Source organism: Trachinotus anak, unplaced genomic scaffold, assembly GCF_046630095.1.
Source record: "Trachinotus anak isolate AG129_WGS33_773 ecotype Australia unplaced genomic scaffold, CSIRO_AGI_Tana_v1 ptg000044l, whole genome shotgun sequence".
Lineage (NCBI taxonomy): Eukaryota > Metazoa > Chordata > Actinopteri > Carangiformes > Carangidae > Trachinotus > Trachinotus anak.
In genome coordinates, this window is record NW_027273895.1 from 70,162 (window position 1) to 87,918 (window position 17,757).

At 39.6% G+C, this 17,757-nt stretch overlaps 1 protein-coding gene across 1 annotated transcript; it reads right to left on the bottom strand.

Annotated features, from left to right (window-relative positions):
• Window positions 1–4,448: 4,448 nt before the first annotated feature.
• Window positions 4,449–17,546, bottom strand: ccndbp1 (cyclin D-type binding-protein 1). The gene is made up of 11 exons (XM_071473019.1): window positions 17,386–17,546; window positions 16,275–16,334; window positions 15,808–15,887; window positions 15,295–15,376; window positions 14,753–14,849; window positions 13,971–14,044; window positions 7,533–7,609; window positions 6,808–7,067; window positions 6,584–6,644; window positions 5,178–5,224; window positions 4,449–4,881 (listed from the first exon to the last, which is right to left on the bottom strand). Exons 1-11 carry the CDS (start codon window positions 17,498–17,500, stop codon window positions 4,776–4,778), a joined length of 1,059 nt encoding a protein of 352 aa, XP_071329120.1. The 5' UTR covers window positions 17,501–17,546; the 3' UTR covers window positions 4,449–4,775.
• Window positions 17,547–17,757: the final 211 nt, after the last annotated feature.

Below are 17,757 nucleotides of genomic sequence, written 5' to 3' on the forward strand. Positions count from 1 at the left end.
TGACTGTCAGTAAGTTTCTGAGCACCCTGGATACTATAACAGAACCCTGGATACTCCATCAGAACCCTAGACTACTTGTGGTTCCCAGAGTTTGTAAGAGTAGAATGGGGGGCAGAGCCTTCAGCTATCAGGCTCCTCTCCTGTGGAACCAGCTCCCAGTGTGGGTTCGGGAGGCAGACACCCTCTCTACCTTTAAGATCAGGCTTAAAACTGTCTTGTTTAGTAAAGCTTATAGTTAGGGCTGGCTCGGGTATGTCCTGACCCATCCCTTAGTTATGCTGCTATAGAGCTAGACTGCTGGGGGATTCCCATGATTCACTGGGCGCTCTCTCCCTATTTCTGTCTCTCTCCCCCTCTCTCTCTCGATGACCTCATGCCATTAACTTTGTTTCCTTTTCTCTCTCGTAGTTTGTGCTTCTCCTCTCTCTCCCTCTCTCTGTCCTCATTCTGCAGGTATCTCTGCCTCGGGAGCAGCAGGATCCAGATCCACCACTACTCATCTTTACTATTAACCACTGTTACCTGTCATCATTATTATTGATAACACCATTCCCTACACAGCTGTTCCTGGTCTCTCTCTCTCTCTCTCTCTCTTCTCTCCCCTCTCCTCCCCCTCCCCCTCTTTCTATCTTCTCCTAAACCCAACCGGTCGAGGCAGACGGCCGCCCACCCTGAGCCCGGTTCTGTTGGAGGTTTCTTCCTGTTAAAAGGGAGTTTTTCCTCCCCCCTGTCGCCAAGCGCTTGCTCGTTGTGGGAACTGTTGGGTTTTTCTCTGTAACAAAGTAAGGTCTTGACCTTACCCTGTAAAGTGCCTTGAGATAATGTATATTATGATTTGGCGCTATACAAATAAAATTGAATTGAATTGAATTGAATAGATACTCCAATAGAACCCTGGATAACATCAGCGTTATTACTCTGGCCCACTGGTGAAGTGAAATCCAAGCTTCCCTCTATTTTAGCTCTGTGTTTAGTCTCCTCCAGCTCCTTATTGCACATTGAAACAACCTCACTGACACAACTTCAATGTGACTTCACAGGTGAAACATGTCCACCTGTAGTCAGAGTGGACATGTTTCACCTCTAACTTCTTCAGGTTCATTCATCCTTCACTCAGAAGCTACAGGCGAAACAAACAGTTCACTCCTAATGACGTCACAGTGAAGTCGTTTCAGTGTGCGGTGGTTAGTTTTTTGAATATAAGAGCTTACATGAATATAGAATTCCAGACACAATCCCCATTTCATATGTGATGAATGTCTCAGGACCTTTAATAAAGTGAGATCAGTGAATCCACAGTGTGGAGATATCTTCTGCTAGTTTTGATCCTTTAAACCTGTTGATAAAACTTTACATTTATAACACACAAGGCCAACACTTAAAATGACTGTTTTCATAAAATGTGTCAGTCTCATAAATGATGATGGGACACAGCAGAATGAAAATATAGAAGCCATGTTGAAATTTAAAACGTTCAGCTGAAAATCTGTTTGATGCATTTAAAAGTGAAGGTAACAAGAACAGGTGAGAACAGAGAAAAGTATCTGCTCACATACAAACTGTATATCAGATTCCAAGTTTTCAGTCTCGGTCAGTTTGACTGAAATCATGACTAATGATAAATGTAACTCTGACACAACAGTTAATTTGTTTTTACAGAAGTCATGGACTGGATTTTCCTGAACACAGGAGACATTTAATTACAACACAACTCTTTGACCTTTTATTATGACGTCTAAAATTAAGCAATTTGTGTCTTTAATTGTTGGGTGGATAGGGTTTTTGGTGTGTGTGTGTGTGAGAGAGCGAGAGAGAGAGAGAGAGAGAGAGAGAGAGACAGACTCATGCACATGTTTTGACGTTACAGTCAGAGTTTGTTGTAATTTTAGTTTTAATTTATTTTCTGGTTCATTTTAAATGTTTATTCTTTTCCTTACAGGAAACTGGATTCTAAATGTACAGAGGTCATGAATGACCAAAAGACACCAGATAAATAAACACCAGAAATGAAGCTTAAAAAATGTTTTAATTATTCAAATTTTTATGAGCATGTGTTGTAAATTATAATGTCTGAGAGTTAGTCTGAGAATAAATCAAGATTACAGTTCTGGTTGATTTTTTTTTTTTAATTTAATTTGGCTAAACAGTGAAATTTAAATGTATTGAATCTAACAAATAAAAGCTCTAATCACACTATAACATATCCAGCCAGAGAAAGTTTTTAATTGTAGTGACTGTGATGATTTATGATTTGGTAAATAACTTAGGTGATTTATGACCATTTAAAGAACAGTGCCATGAACACACCATTTCTCCTTATTCATACTAGCAGTGAGTCAGAATAAAATATCTCAACTATCATTTAAATATGGATTCACTGCCATGGAATTTGAATTTTATCTGCTGTTTGATGCTGAGCAGGGACTGAAGTGTACTGTATTTATCATGTAAAACTATTACCCTGCTGATCCCTGCAATGTTAATAATCACAGAGTTATCTCTGATTAGAACACCTTTGGCTACAGAATATTTGACGATACAATCATTTAGTTCTCATTTTCAGACATTTTTTTTTCTTGAAAAAAAACTAGATAAACCTGCTGTATATGCTGTTTATGGTAGTATTTGTGTCACGTTAATACTTAAAATCAGGGTTTAGGGGCATTGAAACATGTATGTATCCTACTTAGCTGTAATTGTAAATATAACAATATAAATGTGTACACTATTTTTAACGTCTTTTCTACCTGCTTCACTCCATCAGTGTCTCTGCTCCTGTGTTGCACTGTAGATAAATATAAGTATCAGTGTTTCACTATCTTGCTTGTTTAATACACTTCTTTAACTACTAGCTTGTCATTTCATCACCAATATAAAATGCCATATATGACCTAATGTTAGCAAACACTGGTGCTCAGTCATGAGCAGTGAGACACTGGAGGATTAGTTGTTGTGCAGATACGTGTTGACATCAATATAAAGTTTATTACTTCATGTTAACAGTCTTTTTGTGTCTGCGGTGGTTTTTAGGCTTCTAGGCTGGACCACAAGAGCAGGGCCCAGCCCTATAATGTCACTGACTGACTGATCATATTTCCACCATTGGTCAGCTGAATGTATTCCACTATGTATTCCACATTTATTTGACACCTTCAGTTAAACAACTCAGATACTGTGACTCGTCAGGTCACTGAAGCAGCTGCTATGTACTGCTTCACTTTCCCTGCAGAAATAGTTGACCCCTCTGATCGTCACTGTGTAATTCACTGTGCTTACAATATAGTGTGGGTAGGTGCTGTCAATGTTATTGTTATTATTGTGCATTTTATCACACTATTGTTTTGTATTTTTATATAATGGGATGTAGTACAGTAGATATTTTCATAGTGACCAAATAAATAAATAAACAGATGAATAAATAAAATAAGTTCATTTCTCTAAGAGCTGATATTAGTTGGTGACCTCATGGGATATTTAACATAAAGTGAAGAGGTTATAATAATAATAATAATAAAAATGATAATAATAACAATACTACTACTACTACTAATAATAATAATAATAATAAAAAATGATAATAATAACAATACTACTACTACTACTACTACTACTACTAATAATAATAATAATAATAATAATAATAATAATAATAATGAATAACATTTGGCTTCTTGTTATGTTGATGCTTTGTACGACTGGATCATCTCCATCTTGAATCATAGAACATTTCTCTCATTATATAATAACCTATCATTACTGATATGACATTGTTATTCAGTGGTTGTTCTTCAACACCGATCATGGTTGAATCATTATAATCTGACAATATATTGCAAGGGTGTATAGGTGTGTGTGAGACGGTATTTAGGTGTGTGTGAGACTGTGTTTAGGTGTGTGTGTGTGAAGGTGTATAGGTGTGTGTGTGACAGTGTTTAAGTGTGTGTGTGACAAAATGTTTAAAATACATTTATTTAATTTATTTTTTAATTTAATTTATTAAACAAGTTTTCACAAAATTAAAAGAGGATCGTTACAGAGCTCCGGGTCCAGACTATCTTTCCCTGACAACAACATGCAGCTGTGTCAGTTCATTAAGTCTGACTTCCTAACTTCACCTTGCCCAGTGTTTTTATTACTGTTACACAAAAAAGATGGAGAACGTAGGTTGAGCTCTTCAATAGACTTCTGATAAAAGTGAGAAATCCGAGGAAGTGATGATGAAAATGTTAATTCATCATCAAAATTAATAGAAAAAAGGAAAGATGGAACAATGATCATATTGGCCTTTATATTCAACACTGTGTTGACTTTTAAAGTTTTGGTGTCACAGTGTTGTGTTAAATTACATTTTGCTGGTTTTAAAGAATTATTTCAGATAAATCAAAGTTTAACATGAATTAAACTCTAACAGCAGATTAAAGACACACCGAGTGTGTCTTTAATCTGCTGAGTTTTATCATTTATTCTACTGCGAATGTGAACAGAGAGAACACAGAAAACATGGACATGTTATTTTAATGATGTTTCTAATACATCTGTTATCTCAGAGCATCACTTGTTTATTTATGACACATAGTTTGTGTTTATCTGGCAAATGGTCAAAAGCAGATTAGCTGTGTTGATGAGTTTAATGACACAGTTAAATCATTTAATGAGACCTCTCTCCACAGACGAACTCATGTCAACACATGAGCACACACACACACACACACACACACACACACACAAACACCACTGCAGCCAATCATAAAACCACAGACATGCTTGTAGCAGCACTAGTTGTCCTGGATGAGGTCTCTGGTTCTCTGCAGGTTGTGATCAATGACTCCATCTAAGAACTGAACCCAGGTGAGTTCTGACTCCCCACACACATGACTGGACCTGGGGGGGCAGAGAGGAGGGGGTGTTTAGAGGAGAATAAACACAGACAGTAAAAGAAAACTGAGATTTACTTTATATATCCGTCTGCGTGGCTCATGAAGAAGGAGGAAATGATAAAAACTGACCTTGATCAATTTTATCTGATCACTTTCACAACTGATTCAGGAACTAAACTAATCACTGATCCACCTCAGCTCACCATCTGGCACACTTCAGGTACTTCAGGTTTTACATGTTTCAGACCATAATTTATCAAAATCTAACCCTCACCCATACTGTGAGTGACTCCATCTTACCTGATGATCCCCAGAACTTTCTTTAACAGCGCTGCCAGTTTAGACACCTGCAGAGAAAAAAGAAATAATAGAAAATAATCTATGTGCAACAAAACAGTTGTTTTGAAATGATAATGAATCTTTGGGTGGTAGTCAGTGTTTCACCTGCAGTAGACTGAGTTCAGAGAAGCAGCAGGAGCTGAGTGATGAGCTGCTGTGATCGAACATCAGCCGAAGTGTTTATTTTGAATATTTTCACTTCAGTATCTTCCATCAAACAGACCTTTACTTTAAACTACAGTTAGTGAACTGGTAAACTACCGTATTCCTTGTACTTTCCAAAGTAAAGGTCTGTTTGAAAGCAGATAAAGACGTGAAAATATTCAAAATAAACACTTCAGCTGATTTTCACTCTCTTTAAAGAGCTCGACCACAGCAGCTCATCACTCTGATCCTACTGCTTCTACTGCAGTAACACACTGACTACAGACAAGAACCACACGTCACATGAACACAACTATAAGCTGCTGTAACTTCTGTTTAAGATATTTTCACTGTGTTTTCCCAAGAAGGATTATTTTAATTTTGTAATATTCATTACAGCCATATAAACAATTTACACATGTTGTATTATCATGTAACTGTTTTCTGCTCATTTTTCATACTTTTTATTTGACTATAAATTAACATTTTGTGGTTTTATCTAATATATTTGTGCTTTGTTGACTTCATGGTTTTCTGTCTGAAACCTGTTTAGCCTGACTCAGTTACAGCTTGTACGGTTTGCTATGTACTTGACATCATCTTGTTTCATGTGTCTGTTATTTCCTACGCTCAGTTCACTTGCATCATTTCACAATGTCTCACTTTCACCATCAGAAACAATAAACTAGTCTGGACTTATCCCATCTGAGACACGTTTGGGCAGGTTGAACGCAAGATGATGCAAAATGAATTGCCACGAACCAGTAGTTTATAAAAGAACAAACACACACAAAGACATTTAGCTCTGGAGGTTTCACACATGAATCACTTAAAAGTGTTTAAGCAGGATTTTTTTGAGAAAATCCGCCACATGAACTGGGAAAAGTTGATTTTGTTGATGAGTTGAACCAATAAAAAATAAAGCACAGCTCAAAATGAGGTGACTTTGTAAAATGCTTCAAGTTATGAAAAAAAAAAAAAAAAAAAAATCACACATTATTCTTTCAGCTCGAAGCTTGGCGTCTTCCACCTGGATCAGTTACTGACCATTAATACCTGAGTGGCAAAGCTCTCTCATTGAGAAGTAGTTAGGGCCACAAGGGGGAGCTGCTCAGGTGGACACACACAAACAACATATTTAAATGGCTCTGACAATGATTGTGTCTCATAGGGAATGACAGTTTGAGAGTGTGTGTGTGTGTGTGTGTGTGTGTGTGTCTTACGTTGTTCTCTACTCCACTGTAGTCCATGGGCGGGTACAGACAGAGCGCCAGGTCATCAACACTGAGGAGAGAGACACATCTGTTTTCATGTCTGTATTCATCCAGAAACACTGACTGTCTTTGGTGAAAACTTGAGACTCTGTAGAACATTTATATGAACAGACAGCTAAACACAATGTAAGAAAGGGAAAACTGTGTGTGTGTGTGTGTGTGTGTATACCCACCCAGGGCTGATTTCCTTGGTGATGTCGGCCAGGTCATCCAGTTGGGACAGGTTCTGAGGCGTGGTAACGTCACTGTTGGCTTTCACAGCTGATGTCAGCTTCCTCAGGCATGCCGCTGACGCCTTCATCAGCCCCTGGCACGGACCAATCACACGCCGGTCCTTGTCTGACCAGTATGTGTCCTGGTTGCCTCGAGGCTCGTCCCCCTCCTGGTCATCATCGAGGACATCGCTGAATGGGTCGTGGGCATCAGATAAGGCCTGGGGTGGGGTGGGGGGGTTCAGTATATTCTCATCCTGATGGTCACTGTGTGATGTTTTACACACATAAGCTACTACATGTCTGTCTATACTGGTCTCTCCACACTGGTTACCAGTAAGCTAATGGTTTCTCTTCACTGGTAAACAAAGTATATAATTCTTCTAAAGATACTTTAATGTTTTTTTAAAGCTCTGGACTCGGACCACATTGCGTCTCTACTCCTGGTCCACTTCAGGACTGGTGACTGGTGATTGGCTGAATTAGTCTTTTTGTCAACAAACCCCTGCAACGAATGTGTCCTGTTCAAATGTACTGTGTTCAGAGGCTGGTTTATCTCTGATCCATGGAAAACTATCACAGACACATCGATGAGTCCAGCTGCTGCTCATCACCCTCAACACACACATGCATACACACACACACAGCCAAAATATGAGAAGAGTGTAAGAGTGATGTGTGTGTACCTGTTCAATTTCTTGTATGGCGTCCTTCACCACGCCGATCTGAGCAGACAGAACCAGCAGCACTGCAGCTTTATTATCTGTGGATCAGACACGACTCTCATCAATAAACAGTGATGACCCGTGGTGTTACAACAGGATCTGACACCACGCGAGTCCACAGAGTCTGCTAACGTGCTAACATGTCTCTGAGATTTTAACTGGGTAACATATTTAAAATCTGAAACTGAACCAACATTAAACACAACACTAAAATATTGTTGATTTTATGAGGAGGATGAGGACGAGGAGCAGGAGGATGAAAAGAAGCTCTCATTCATTAAAAAAAAAAAATTAAATTCATGATGACATTTGGATGTAATCTCTCGTCTTCACCTGTGTGAAGTGTCAGCAACACTGAACCTTGACTGTCATTTAGATTAAAAAAATGGACTGCTTATACTGTATAGCGTTTTTCTAGTCTTACTGACCACTCAAAGCGCTTTACAATGTGAGCCACATTTACCCATTCACACACACAGTGATACAGCACTTACATCTACACGTAGACTGCTTCTACCATTCACACACACTCATACACTGATGGGACAGCCATCAGAAGCAATTTGGGGTTCAGTGCCTTGCCCAAGGACACTTCGACATGTGGACCAGAGCAGCCGGGGATCGAACCTTCTGATAAGCGGATGACCCGCTCTACCTCCTGAACCACAGCCGCCCCTCTGTGAGTCGTTTACAAATGTTCTTCTTAAAATATTAATAATGTGAAAGTATCAAAGCCTCAGTCCACAGAGAAATGCACACAGCCTGTATTCAGAAACTGAGCCTTAATACCAGCCTTAAAAGCAGTCACTGCCCCAAGACCCGCCCACCTGCACACCCACCATCCAACCGAGCAGGGTCTGGTTTCTCTGAGTGTTTACCTGAAATCTGCTATGTTTTTATTGGATCACTCAGAAAACAGTCAGCCAATCAGAAGACAGGATCAGATCCTCTCCTCTGATTGGCTGACTGACCTGTTGTTACTAGAGCTCCAGAGAGAAGCCTGAGAGAGGAGATGTAAAACTACACTGAGATGGTTTTTGGTTCTTGAAACCACAAATTTATCCTCTGATGGAGATCAACACTTCAGACAAAACACTGGAGAAGTTAAAATATGGAGCTTTCATTTGATTATCTTGATATTCATAAACGAAAGACCTTAAATCTTTTTGATCTACTTCCGGTGGTGACGCTGAAGCAAATGGCAGCCTAAACACCCCGCTCCCAACCGGTCCGATATTTATCCCCTTTGAAGAAAGTTAGATTTAAAAAAACTGCACTGAAACTTAGCATGGAAGGGGATAAGCAAAAAAAGACTAAATGTAAACAAGGCTCAAGACGTGATAAAGGAGAGACTGTCGAAGAAACATACTACAGCGACGAGGAAAGCTATGAGAACAATGGCGGCACTGACGAGTAAGAAGCTAACCCCATCATGCAGGCCATCTATAACGAGATTCGTGTGCTCAGGTTGGATGTTAAAAGTGAAATGAGTGAATTTCGACTTTCCTTTCATAACGACATGAAGAAGGAGTTTAGAGGAGAAATCAACCGGAAACTCCAGGAAGCTACAGGTGAGCTACAAGCCACCATAGCAAGAGTGGGTGAGGCCGAACAGAGCATATCTGACATTGAAGACTGGGATACGGCAGCAAAGGAGGCTCTCACCCAGGCGCTAGAGAACCAAGAGGTCCTGCAGGCCAAGCTAACCGAACTAGAAGTACGGTCATGCCGGAACAATCTCCATATATACGGAGGACCAGAGGAATCAGAGGGGTCCAATCTATCGGAGCTTGTAACGAAGCTAATAAAATCAGAAGTCAGCCCGCTGGTGGCGGATATGGACCTTGGAATACAGCGCTGCCACCGGGCACTTGCCCCAAAACCTCCCCAAAACGCACCGCCTAGATCACTGGTCATTTGTTTCCTCGAGTTCAGAGTGAAAGAACAGGTACTGCGTACAGCGTGGAGGCAGAAAGAAGTTCGTTACGAGGGGAAAAGGATTTATTTTGATCAAGATTACCCACCCGAAATACTGAAGAAAAGAAAGGCATATGTGGGGATACTGAGAAAGCTTAAAGCCAAAGGAATCCGCTTCCAAACGCCACATCCAGCTAAGCTGAAGGTGTTTTTTGACAGCGGCACACAGATCTACGAGAGTGCGGCAGAGGCGGCTAAAGACCTGAAGAAGAGAGGTTTCCCTGTGGAGAGCGTTCAGGAGCCTGACTCTGCAGCGCTGAAGCTGCGGAGATTGGCTACATGGGAGGAGGCAGGTGCAGATCGCCGCAGACAGGTAGTGATCCAAGGGCGGATAAGAGAGACTACGGAGCTTTCAGCGTGCTCCACCTGGAGCATCTGCTGCTGGCGAGTGAAACGCCTGAGGGTAAACATCTCCATACATTGCGGGGTCAGTGGCTGGAGCCATGTGCCTCAATAGAAGTTGAACCCAGTGATTGTTAATTGAAATATCATCCCGTGATGATCTGGATCTAATCCCCTAGTTTGGACCCTCCCTTTTTTTCTCTTTTTTAACACTGGGCTTCAGAAGAAAAGTGTTATTAACTCCCATGTAAAGTGGATGACTTATCATTAGTCAGTTTACCAGGAGAATTAATACTATAATTACCCAGATTTGTTTAAGTTGAACCTTATAATTAAGAGTTAAATACTATAGTTTGCCGTTTCTACTTAAATTTACCTAAATCTGAAGTATATAGCCTACCTAAGATGATAACACTTGGGCTTTTGAGCCTTTAATTTTTGTTTGCTTACAAGGAGAACTTAAGAAATTCCCCAAACTCACCTATGTTGAATTTTTATACACAAAAAGAAAATGCTTTTACAACCTAATTTTCAGTCTACTAAGGAATTAGATTTTTCTTTGCTAAAAGTCTTCATTATATCCTTTTACCTGGGAAGATAATTCCTGTGTTTCTCAACTCTCTGCCAATTTACAAAGAGAATAAATGTTATTATTTACTGTACTTGACAAGATGGAACTTTATACCAGTTATGGAGAAACTGACTCAAAAAGAATGTCACCGGTGCACAGTATCTCCTCTGATACTGACGAGAGGCCCTTGATGGACGCGAGGATCTCCTCTCAACTTGAGGTTTTATTTGAACTTCGGACTTGGAAGTCTTTGGTTTTTGTTTTTCTGTTTTTTTGTTCACTGTTCTTGTTCGGGATATCATGAGTAATGTTACACAGGTGTACACAGGTTGAAAAGAGTATATGCATCAACAGGAATATAAGATAGTCACACTAAATGTCAATGGGCTGCATAATCCGATCAAAAGGAGTAAAATTATAGCTAAAGTGAAACGAGAAAAGCTGCAGGTAGTTTTTTGGCAAGAGACTCATCTGTCTTCTTTCGAAAATGAAAAATGAAAAAAAACTTGGATTTCAAAATACCTATTACTCATCTCATAAATCAGGCCGTAGGAGGGGAGTGGCTATACTGATCAGAATCAGAATCAGTTTTATTGCCAAGTATGTTTCCACATACAAGGAATTTGTTTTGGTGATTGGTGCAATTGGAGGTTCTTGGAGGTTCTTGTAAACAACAGGTTTACACAGTTTTAGTTTCTGCCTGTATGTGGGAATCAGGTGGACCATGACATGGTCAGAGTGGCCCAGTGCAGCCCGGGGGACGGCGGGATAAGCACCACTGATTGTGGGGTAACAGTGGTCCAGAGTGTTCCCCTCTCTGGTCGGGCAATTAACAAACTGTCTGTATTTGGGCAGTTCGTGGCTGAGGTCACCTTTGTTAAAGTCACCAAGGACAATAACTAAGGAGTCCGGGTTGGTCTGCTCCACACACAGTATCTGCTGTTGCCTGTGGTGGGATGTAAACACCGACCAGGATGAATGAAGTGAACTCACGGGGGGAGTAGAAGGGCCTGCAGTTTATGATGAAAGTTTCCAGGTCAGGAGAACAGTGCTGCAGGATCACTGTCACGTCTCTGCACCAGCCACTGTTGGCATAAAAGCAGATTCCTCCACCTTTCATTTTGCCGGACAGCTCTGTGTCGCAATCCGCTCTGAAGAGCTGGAAGCCGGCCAGCTCCAGCGCAGAGTCCGGAATCGATCCACACAGCCACGTCTCCGTGAAGCACAGGATGGAAGATGAAGAAAAGTCTCTGTTCTTCTGCACCAGTAGCTGAAGTTCATCCAGCTTGTTGGGCAGTGAACGCAGGTTGGAGAGAAAGATACCTGGGAGTGGTGTGCGGAGTCCGCGCCGGCAGTGACGCGCAAGCGCACCGGCACGTTTTCCTCTCCTCCGTCGTTTCACTGCGAGAGCAACGGTCAGTGCACCTCTGACCAAAATGTCCAATAATTCCACAGGTGAGTCGAGAAAGGTGGAAAAAATCTTCTGGAGTTGTTTCTCTGATGTTAATGAGCTCCTCTCTGGTGAAAGAGCTCCGGAAACCAAGGCAGAAACTGAATTTATAAAGAAAATAAGGCAAAAAAGTGTGCACCAACACACCGAGGCAGCCATCCGCGGCGCCATGGCAACTGGAACCTGATGCAGTAAATTTTGAATTTATTTCAGAAGTGAAAGACAAGGAAGGGAGATTTGTTTTAGTAAAGGGTAAATTAGACAATGAAGAAGTAACTTTACTTAATGTGCACGCCCCCCCAGGGAGCAAAAAAATGTTTTTCAACAAATTATTTGAATTGATAGTTTTGGAAACACAAGGAATTCTAATTTGTGGTGGTGATCTTAATGTCCAACTTCAACCAAAATTAGATACATCTAATCAGCGCCAAAAAAAAAGCCCAAATGCCATCTTAGTCCAGCGGATGCTTGCAGAGCTGGGTCTGATTGACGTGTGGAGAGAGTCTCATCCAGGAGAAAAACAATTCACCTATTATTCCCCATGTCACTCTGTATATTCACGAATTGATTACTTATTTATGTATAAGTCAGACTGGCAGAGTCAGGGACTGTAAAATAGGGATTAGGGATATATCTGATCATTCAGGGGTGTACCTAACCCTGCACCTAACTAAGCAACGGAAAAATACACTTTGGAGACTTAATACGAGCATTTTAAACGACAAAACAGTGCAGAAACAGATTCAACAGGAATTTGAAACATATTTACAAAATAATGATAATGGAGAGGTGTCTCCAAATACCTTATGGGGCGCAGCAAAGGCAGTTGTTCGAGGCAAAATTATTGCCCTCACGGCTTTTCGTAAAAAGGAAAAACAGAGAAGACTTGTTGAACTTCAAGAGGAAATGAAGTTATTAGAAACTCATGGACACATGGAACAAAAAGAGCCTCAGATATTAATTAAAATAAACAAAATTAAACAGGATATAAATGGCATATATGATGAAGAAATTGAAAAACAACTTATATTTACCAAACAAAGGTATTATGAGACGGGGCATAGGGCGATGAAACTATTTTCCTGGAGGATTCGAAAACAATGTGGGAAAAATATGATTTATAAGATTAGAAACCCCAAGACACAAAAGGTTTGTAGTGAATCAGAGGACATTCAACATGCCTTTGAACTACACTTTTTCACACAGGGTTAGGGTTAGGGTTAGGGTTAGGGTTGAAGGGTTGAAGATTCTTTTGGCAAGTGGTAGGAAAGCAATAACCAGAAGGTGGTTGCAACTAGATCCCCCAACATTGGTCCAGTGGCATGGGATCATTCAAGAAATTTACTGTATGGAGAGACTTACATTTGTTTTAAGATTTCAGTTGGAGAAATGTACGTAACGCTGGGAAAAATGGATCGTGTATGCACCTTGAATAGTGTGACATTAGGCTATGATGTATGTGTGTGTATGTATGTGTAAAAGAATATTTTAATTTTAACTGTATCACCCATGATGATCTCATGTTTTTTGTACATGTAAATAAATAAAAAGTATAAAAAAAAAAAAAAATCTTTTTGATCTGTCTTCTGGAATGAGCGTTTTCCTATTTATTGTAACGTCCTATTTTTAATATTTGTTTTTTATGTTTTTGTTACAGTTGATCGTTTTTTACTGCAATTTTCAATGCATTAAATGTGATGTGATGAATGAATAAAAAAAACTGACTAATCACAAACATGCACAGAAACGCACAGCTGAGCACAGTCCTACAACTCCACACATTCTAACATGGACTTAAGTATAGAGACTAAAGTCATCATTCACACACAGACCTGTATAGAATACAAACTGACTCCTGCTTTTAATAACAACAGTCTAAAGTAACAAGACATCACAAACAAACAGAAGTACTTGGTCTGACTTTCAGTGTAACATCACCACCTGCAGGTGGAGGTTAGAACTACAGCTGATACCTGCAGGTGTGTCGGTGCTGGACAGAAACACTTCACTAACAAATCTATTCTAACTCATCTTTTTAATCCCATCAAGTCAAACTAACCTTGTGGCAACTGAGTGAACTGGTCGCAGGCTGACCACACACTTCCTGTTGATGTTAACTGTTCCTGGGTCAGACTGAGGAGAGCAGAGGAGAAGGGTGGGAAGAGAGGAGGAGGTCAGATGAAAAGAAAACAGAGGAGGGACAGAGAGGAAACAGTCCTCTCCACACACTCCTTATGTAGACTAAAAACACTGCTGCAGGAGACACTGTCTATAAACAATATAAATGTCACTGAATTTATTTAATATTGATGAGTGGTTTTTGTTTTACAACATTTTGACAGCAGCCAACAGAGAATGAAGAATTATGTAATGTCAAAGTGAAATTAGATATCTAAAACATTTTCTAAATTCATTCCACATATAAAATACAGGTGTTCAGTGTTTAGTAGATTCACCTTCTACAGCTCTGGTGTGTCCTGTTACAGTGCGCTAATACTTACAAACATTGTATTTTGTATTTGTTCTCAGTTTAAAGAGTCTTTGATCTACGGAAGCCCTGAAAGAAAAGTTTGTCTTCTTTTTTTTGGTGAATTTTTCATTTTTATAATTTTCTTTTTCTTTATTCCCAGAAACACAATAAATCAGACATATCTATCAGCACTGTATGAAGAAAAATTAAATTACAGTGAAGTTTTTCACAACAGTAATGAACTACCAATTAAAATTTCAGGTATCATAATGACATTACTGTTGTGTCTTTATTATATTTTGATCGTCTGTCAAATACAACTTATTATGATATCTTATAATAACTCTCCATATTCACGATTGTGTGAGTACCTCTGTAGCGGTGAGCTCAGTATGACCTCTACCAGCTGTGCAACTCCCTCCAGAACCTCGACTGTGGCATCTCTGACCTGTCGCCGCAGACTGACACCTGAGATACGGAGAGGACACCTCAGAGACACAAACTGAAGTCAAGACACCACCAACAGAGCTGATCCCCCCAGTGTCTGTTCAGATATAATGATGATGCCTCAGTGGTGCAGAGTTTTTTTATTATTATTCTAGATCAACTGTTTTGCAAATGTCAGCCTAACAAACTACAAATGTATCATGTTTTAGTCATTTTGCATCTGACCAAGAAAATAAATCCTTGATCCACAGTTTAATGACTAAGAAATGTGTTTAGAATTTAGCTGATAATGTGCACAATTGTGTGTTCAAGGAAAGTGTTCTCCACTGATGAATACACAAGAAACTGAAGTTCCCAGGATAAACTCTGATTCTTCTGCCACATTAGTTTTTATCTGATGTAACTGAATCAAGAATCAAATCAAAATTAATCCTAGTGAATTACATCAGTGCTGACATCATGTTACCTTGGCTCTTAGGTAGCCAGTAATACACCGTGGACAGGGTCAGGACACTCTTCAGGATGGACTCTGTCAACTTCTCTGCATCCTGCAGAGAGTGGAGGAGACAAACAAAAAAGTCAGAATTTAAATTGGAGATTGTCTAAGAGCTTGCAGAACACTGGAATTGCTTGTTGTGCTGAAATGATCGGTGGGTATACACCAGTTTCTCTTAACTGCATCAAAGTTTCCCACGCTTCAACAATCTAACAGTTTGGTACGATATTATTTCAGAGTCAGTCAAGATGGCGCAATAAAAGACTTCAGTTTGAATGTTGAATGCATCCTTACACAGGCCTCCTCACATTGCCCTGAGCACATTAAAAGCACTGGAAAGTCTTTTGTGACAGAGGACAAGATCACATTCGAGGTCAAACGAGAACAAATGAGGGAACTTGTGTAAACCCAGTGTGTGTAGATGAGCTGTGTGCTTCTTCTTGGTAAAAGATGAGTTTATTATGTTTACAACAAAAATCTGACCTGTTGCGTCGGCAGAGGAGGTTTGGAGAAGGCCAGGCTGAGTTTAGTGGCTTCCTGAGACACTGCCTTCACTGCCTGGTCTGATGACAGAGGAGACAGTTACATCACATTACAATGGCTTTTGCAAGGTATTTCATTTCAGGTGATATGATATGTTAATCCATGAATCTGGATAATGAAGGAGTGGCACTAAATATGAGAAGGGACCAGAGTTATAAAAAGTTATAAAGGTTTTCATCAAGGAATCTTAAGTTGCTGGAAACAGGACCATCATCCATCTAAATGAATAAACAGGAGTCACAGAACTGAGTTTGTTGTTTCATATAAAATTATGAAAACACACTTTTGACATTTAGCAGGCAGAACAACAACACATCCAGCATAACAGGATGGGAAATTATTTTTACGGTTTAGAGATAGCAGGTGTGAGAGAGAAGGGAAGATGGTTATGACAAACTATACTCAACTCAGAGTATCCCAGAAGTTGGAGAGGTTGAACGCCCCATCAGACTCATTGGACTCTCCATCTGTGGTGGGAAATGAGACTTTGGTTAGAAAAGTTTTCAAATATATGAGCATAAACACCAGAGTGAACCAGAAAGCAAACCTCTTTTACTTTATGACTAATTCTGTTACATTCTACAATGTGTGACAAATAGGAACAAATTTACTTTTTATTAATAATAACAAATGACAACTGCTGAAAAAATTAGTCAAATATCAATAAGTCTGCAACAATTTCATTTTGATAATCTTAATTTTTATAAAAAATAAAAATAAATAATTTTATAGTTATTCTTTCAATAAACTGATTAATTATTATATAAAATGCTCATCACAAGTTCTGAGAGATGAGGTGATGTCCTCAGACCAACAGACCAAAACCCAAATATATTTAGTTTGCAGAGATTAAAAAAATTTGAGAAATGCAGCAAATTCACAAATTTGCTAAGCCAGACCTCAGAAAGCTTGGTTTTTTATGTGTTTTATAAGTTTTCTGTCTTCTAAGTATTGTGTCTTTTTCTTGTTTGATTCTCAGGAATCGCTACTTTTGATTATATCCTGGTGGTATCATGGTTTCATGGTAAATCTGGAGGCTGCAGTTTGTGTTGAACTGAACTGTTCTGTGGTGTGTCTGATGTTTTATCCCCCCAGCTTCCACAAAGACCATGAATTGACTGATTGATCATTGATTCCACACTGAACATATAACCTTCATGGAGGTGTTTAGGATTTAACTAAGCCACTGATGAATAAGAAGGATGTAGCTGGGTGTAGGTTGGTGTCAGGTTGGTGTCAGGAACATATCATCAGAGAGACTTCAGAAGGAAGTTTGACAGTAGTGTGGCTAACAATTTAGCTGAAAGTACGGGAAAAACACCACAGCATTAAATCGTTAACGGATAAAACTGATTCTATAAAATAAAAGACAAAATAATCAGAGCGGAGAAGCCGAGCCCAGGTGACATCAAAACAAACTCAGCTTTAATTCATGCTAACATTAGCTTAACATACGCTAGCATGCGTGTAGCTGCGTTATCTATTCCCGCTGCGTCACAGCTGAAGCGTCACATTTACCTCTGACTCGGTCTCTGACGCACTGGATGGAGTTCAGCAGATTCCGTAAAGGTACAGACACGTTTCCAACACAACTGTCAGCGCTCATCGCACCAAGGTTTTCACACAGCGACATTCACGCGTGTTGTGGAACCACGGAAGAGGCCGGATGTTGAGCCGGGGACAATATTAAAGGAAGCACAGTCTGAGCTGTCGGAAAAGATAAGAGACGACACATTGAACACATTAGTGACATCTTGTGGTTACATCTAAGTACTGCAAGTAAACACAACACAATTATTAATCTGTACACTTTATTTATTTTATATCTGTAAAATTTTCCTTGGATCATCAATTTAAACCAAAGTAAATATTCATTTATCATTTGGATTT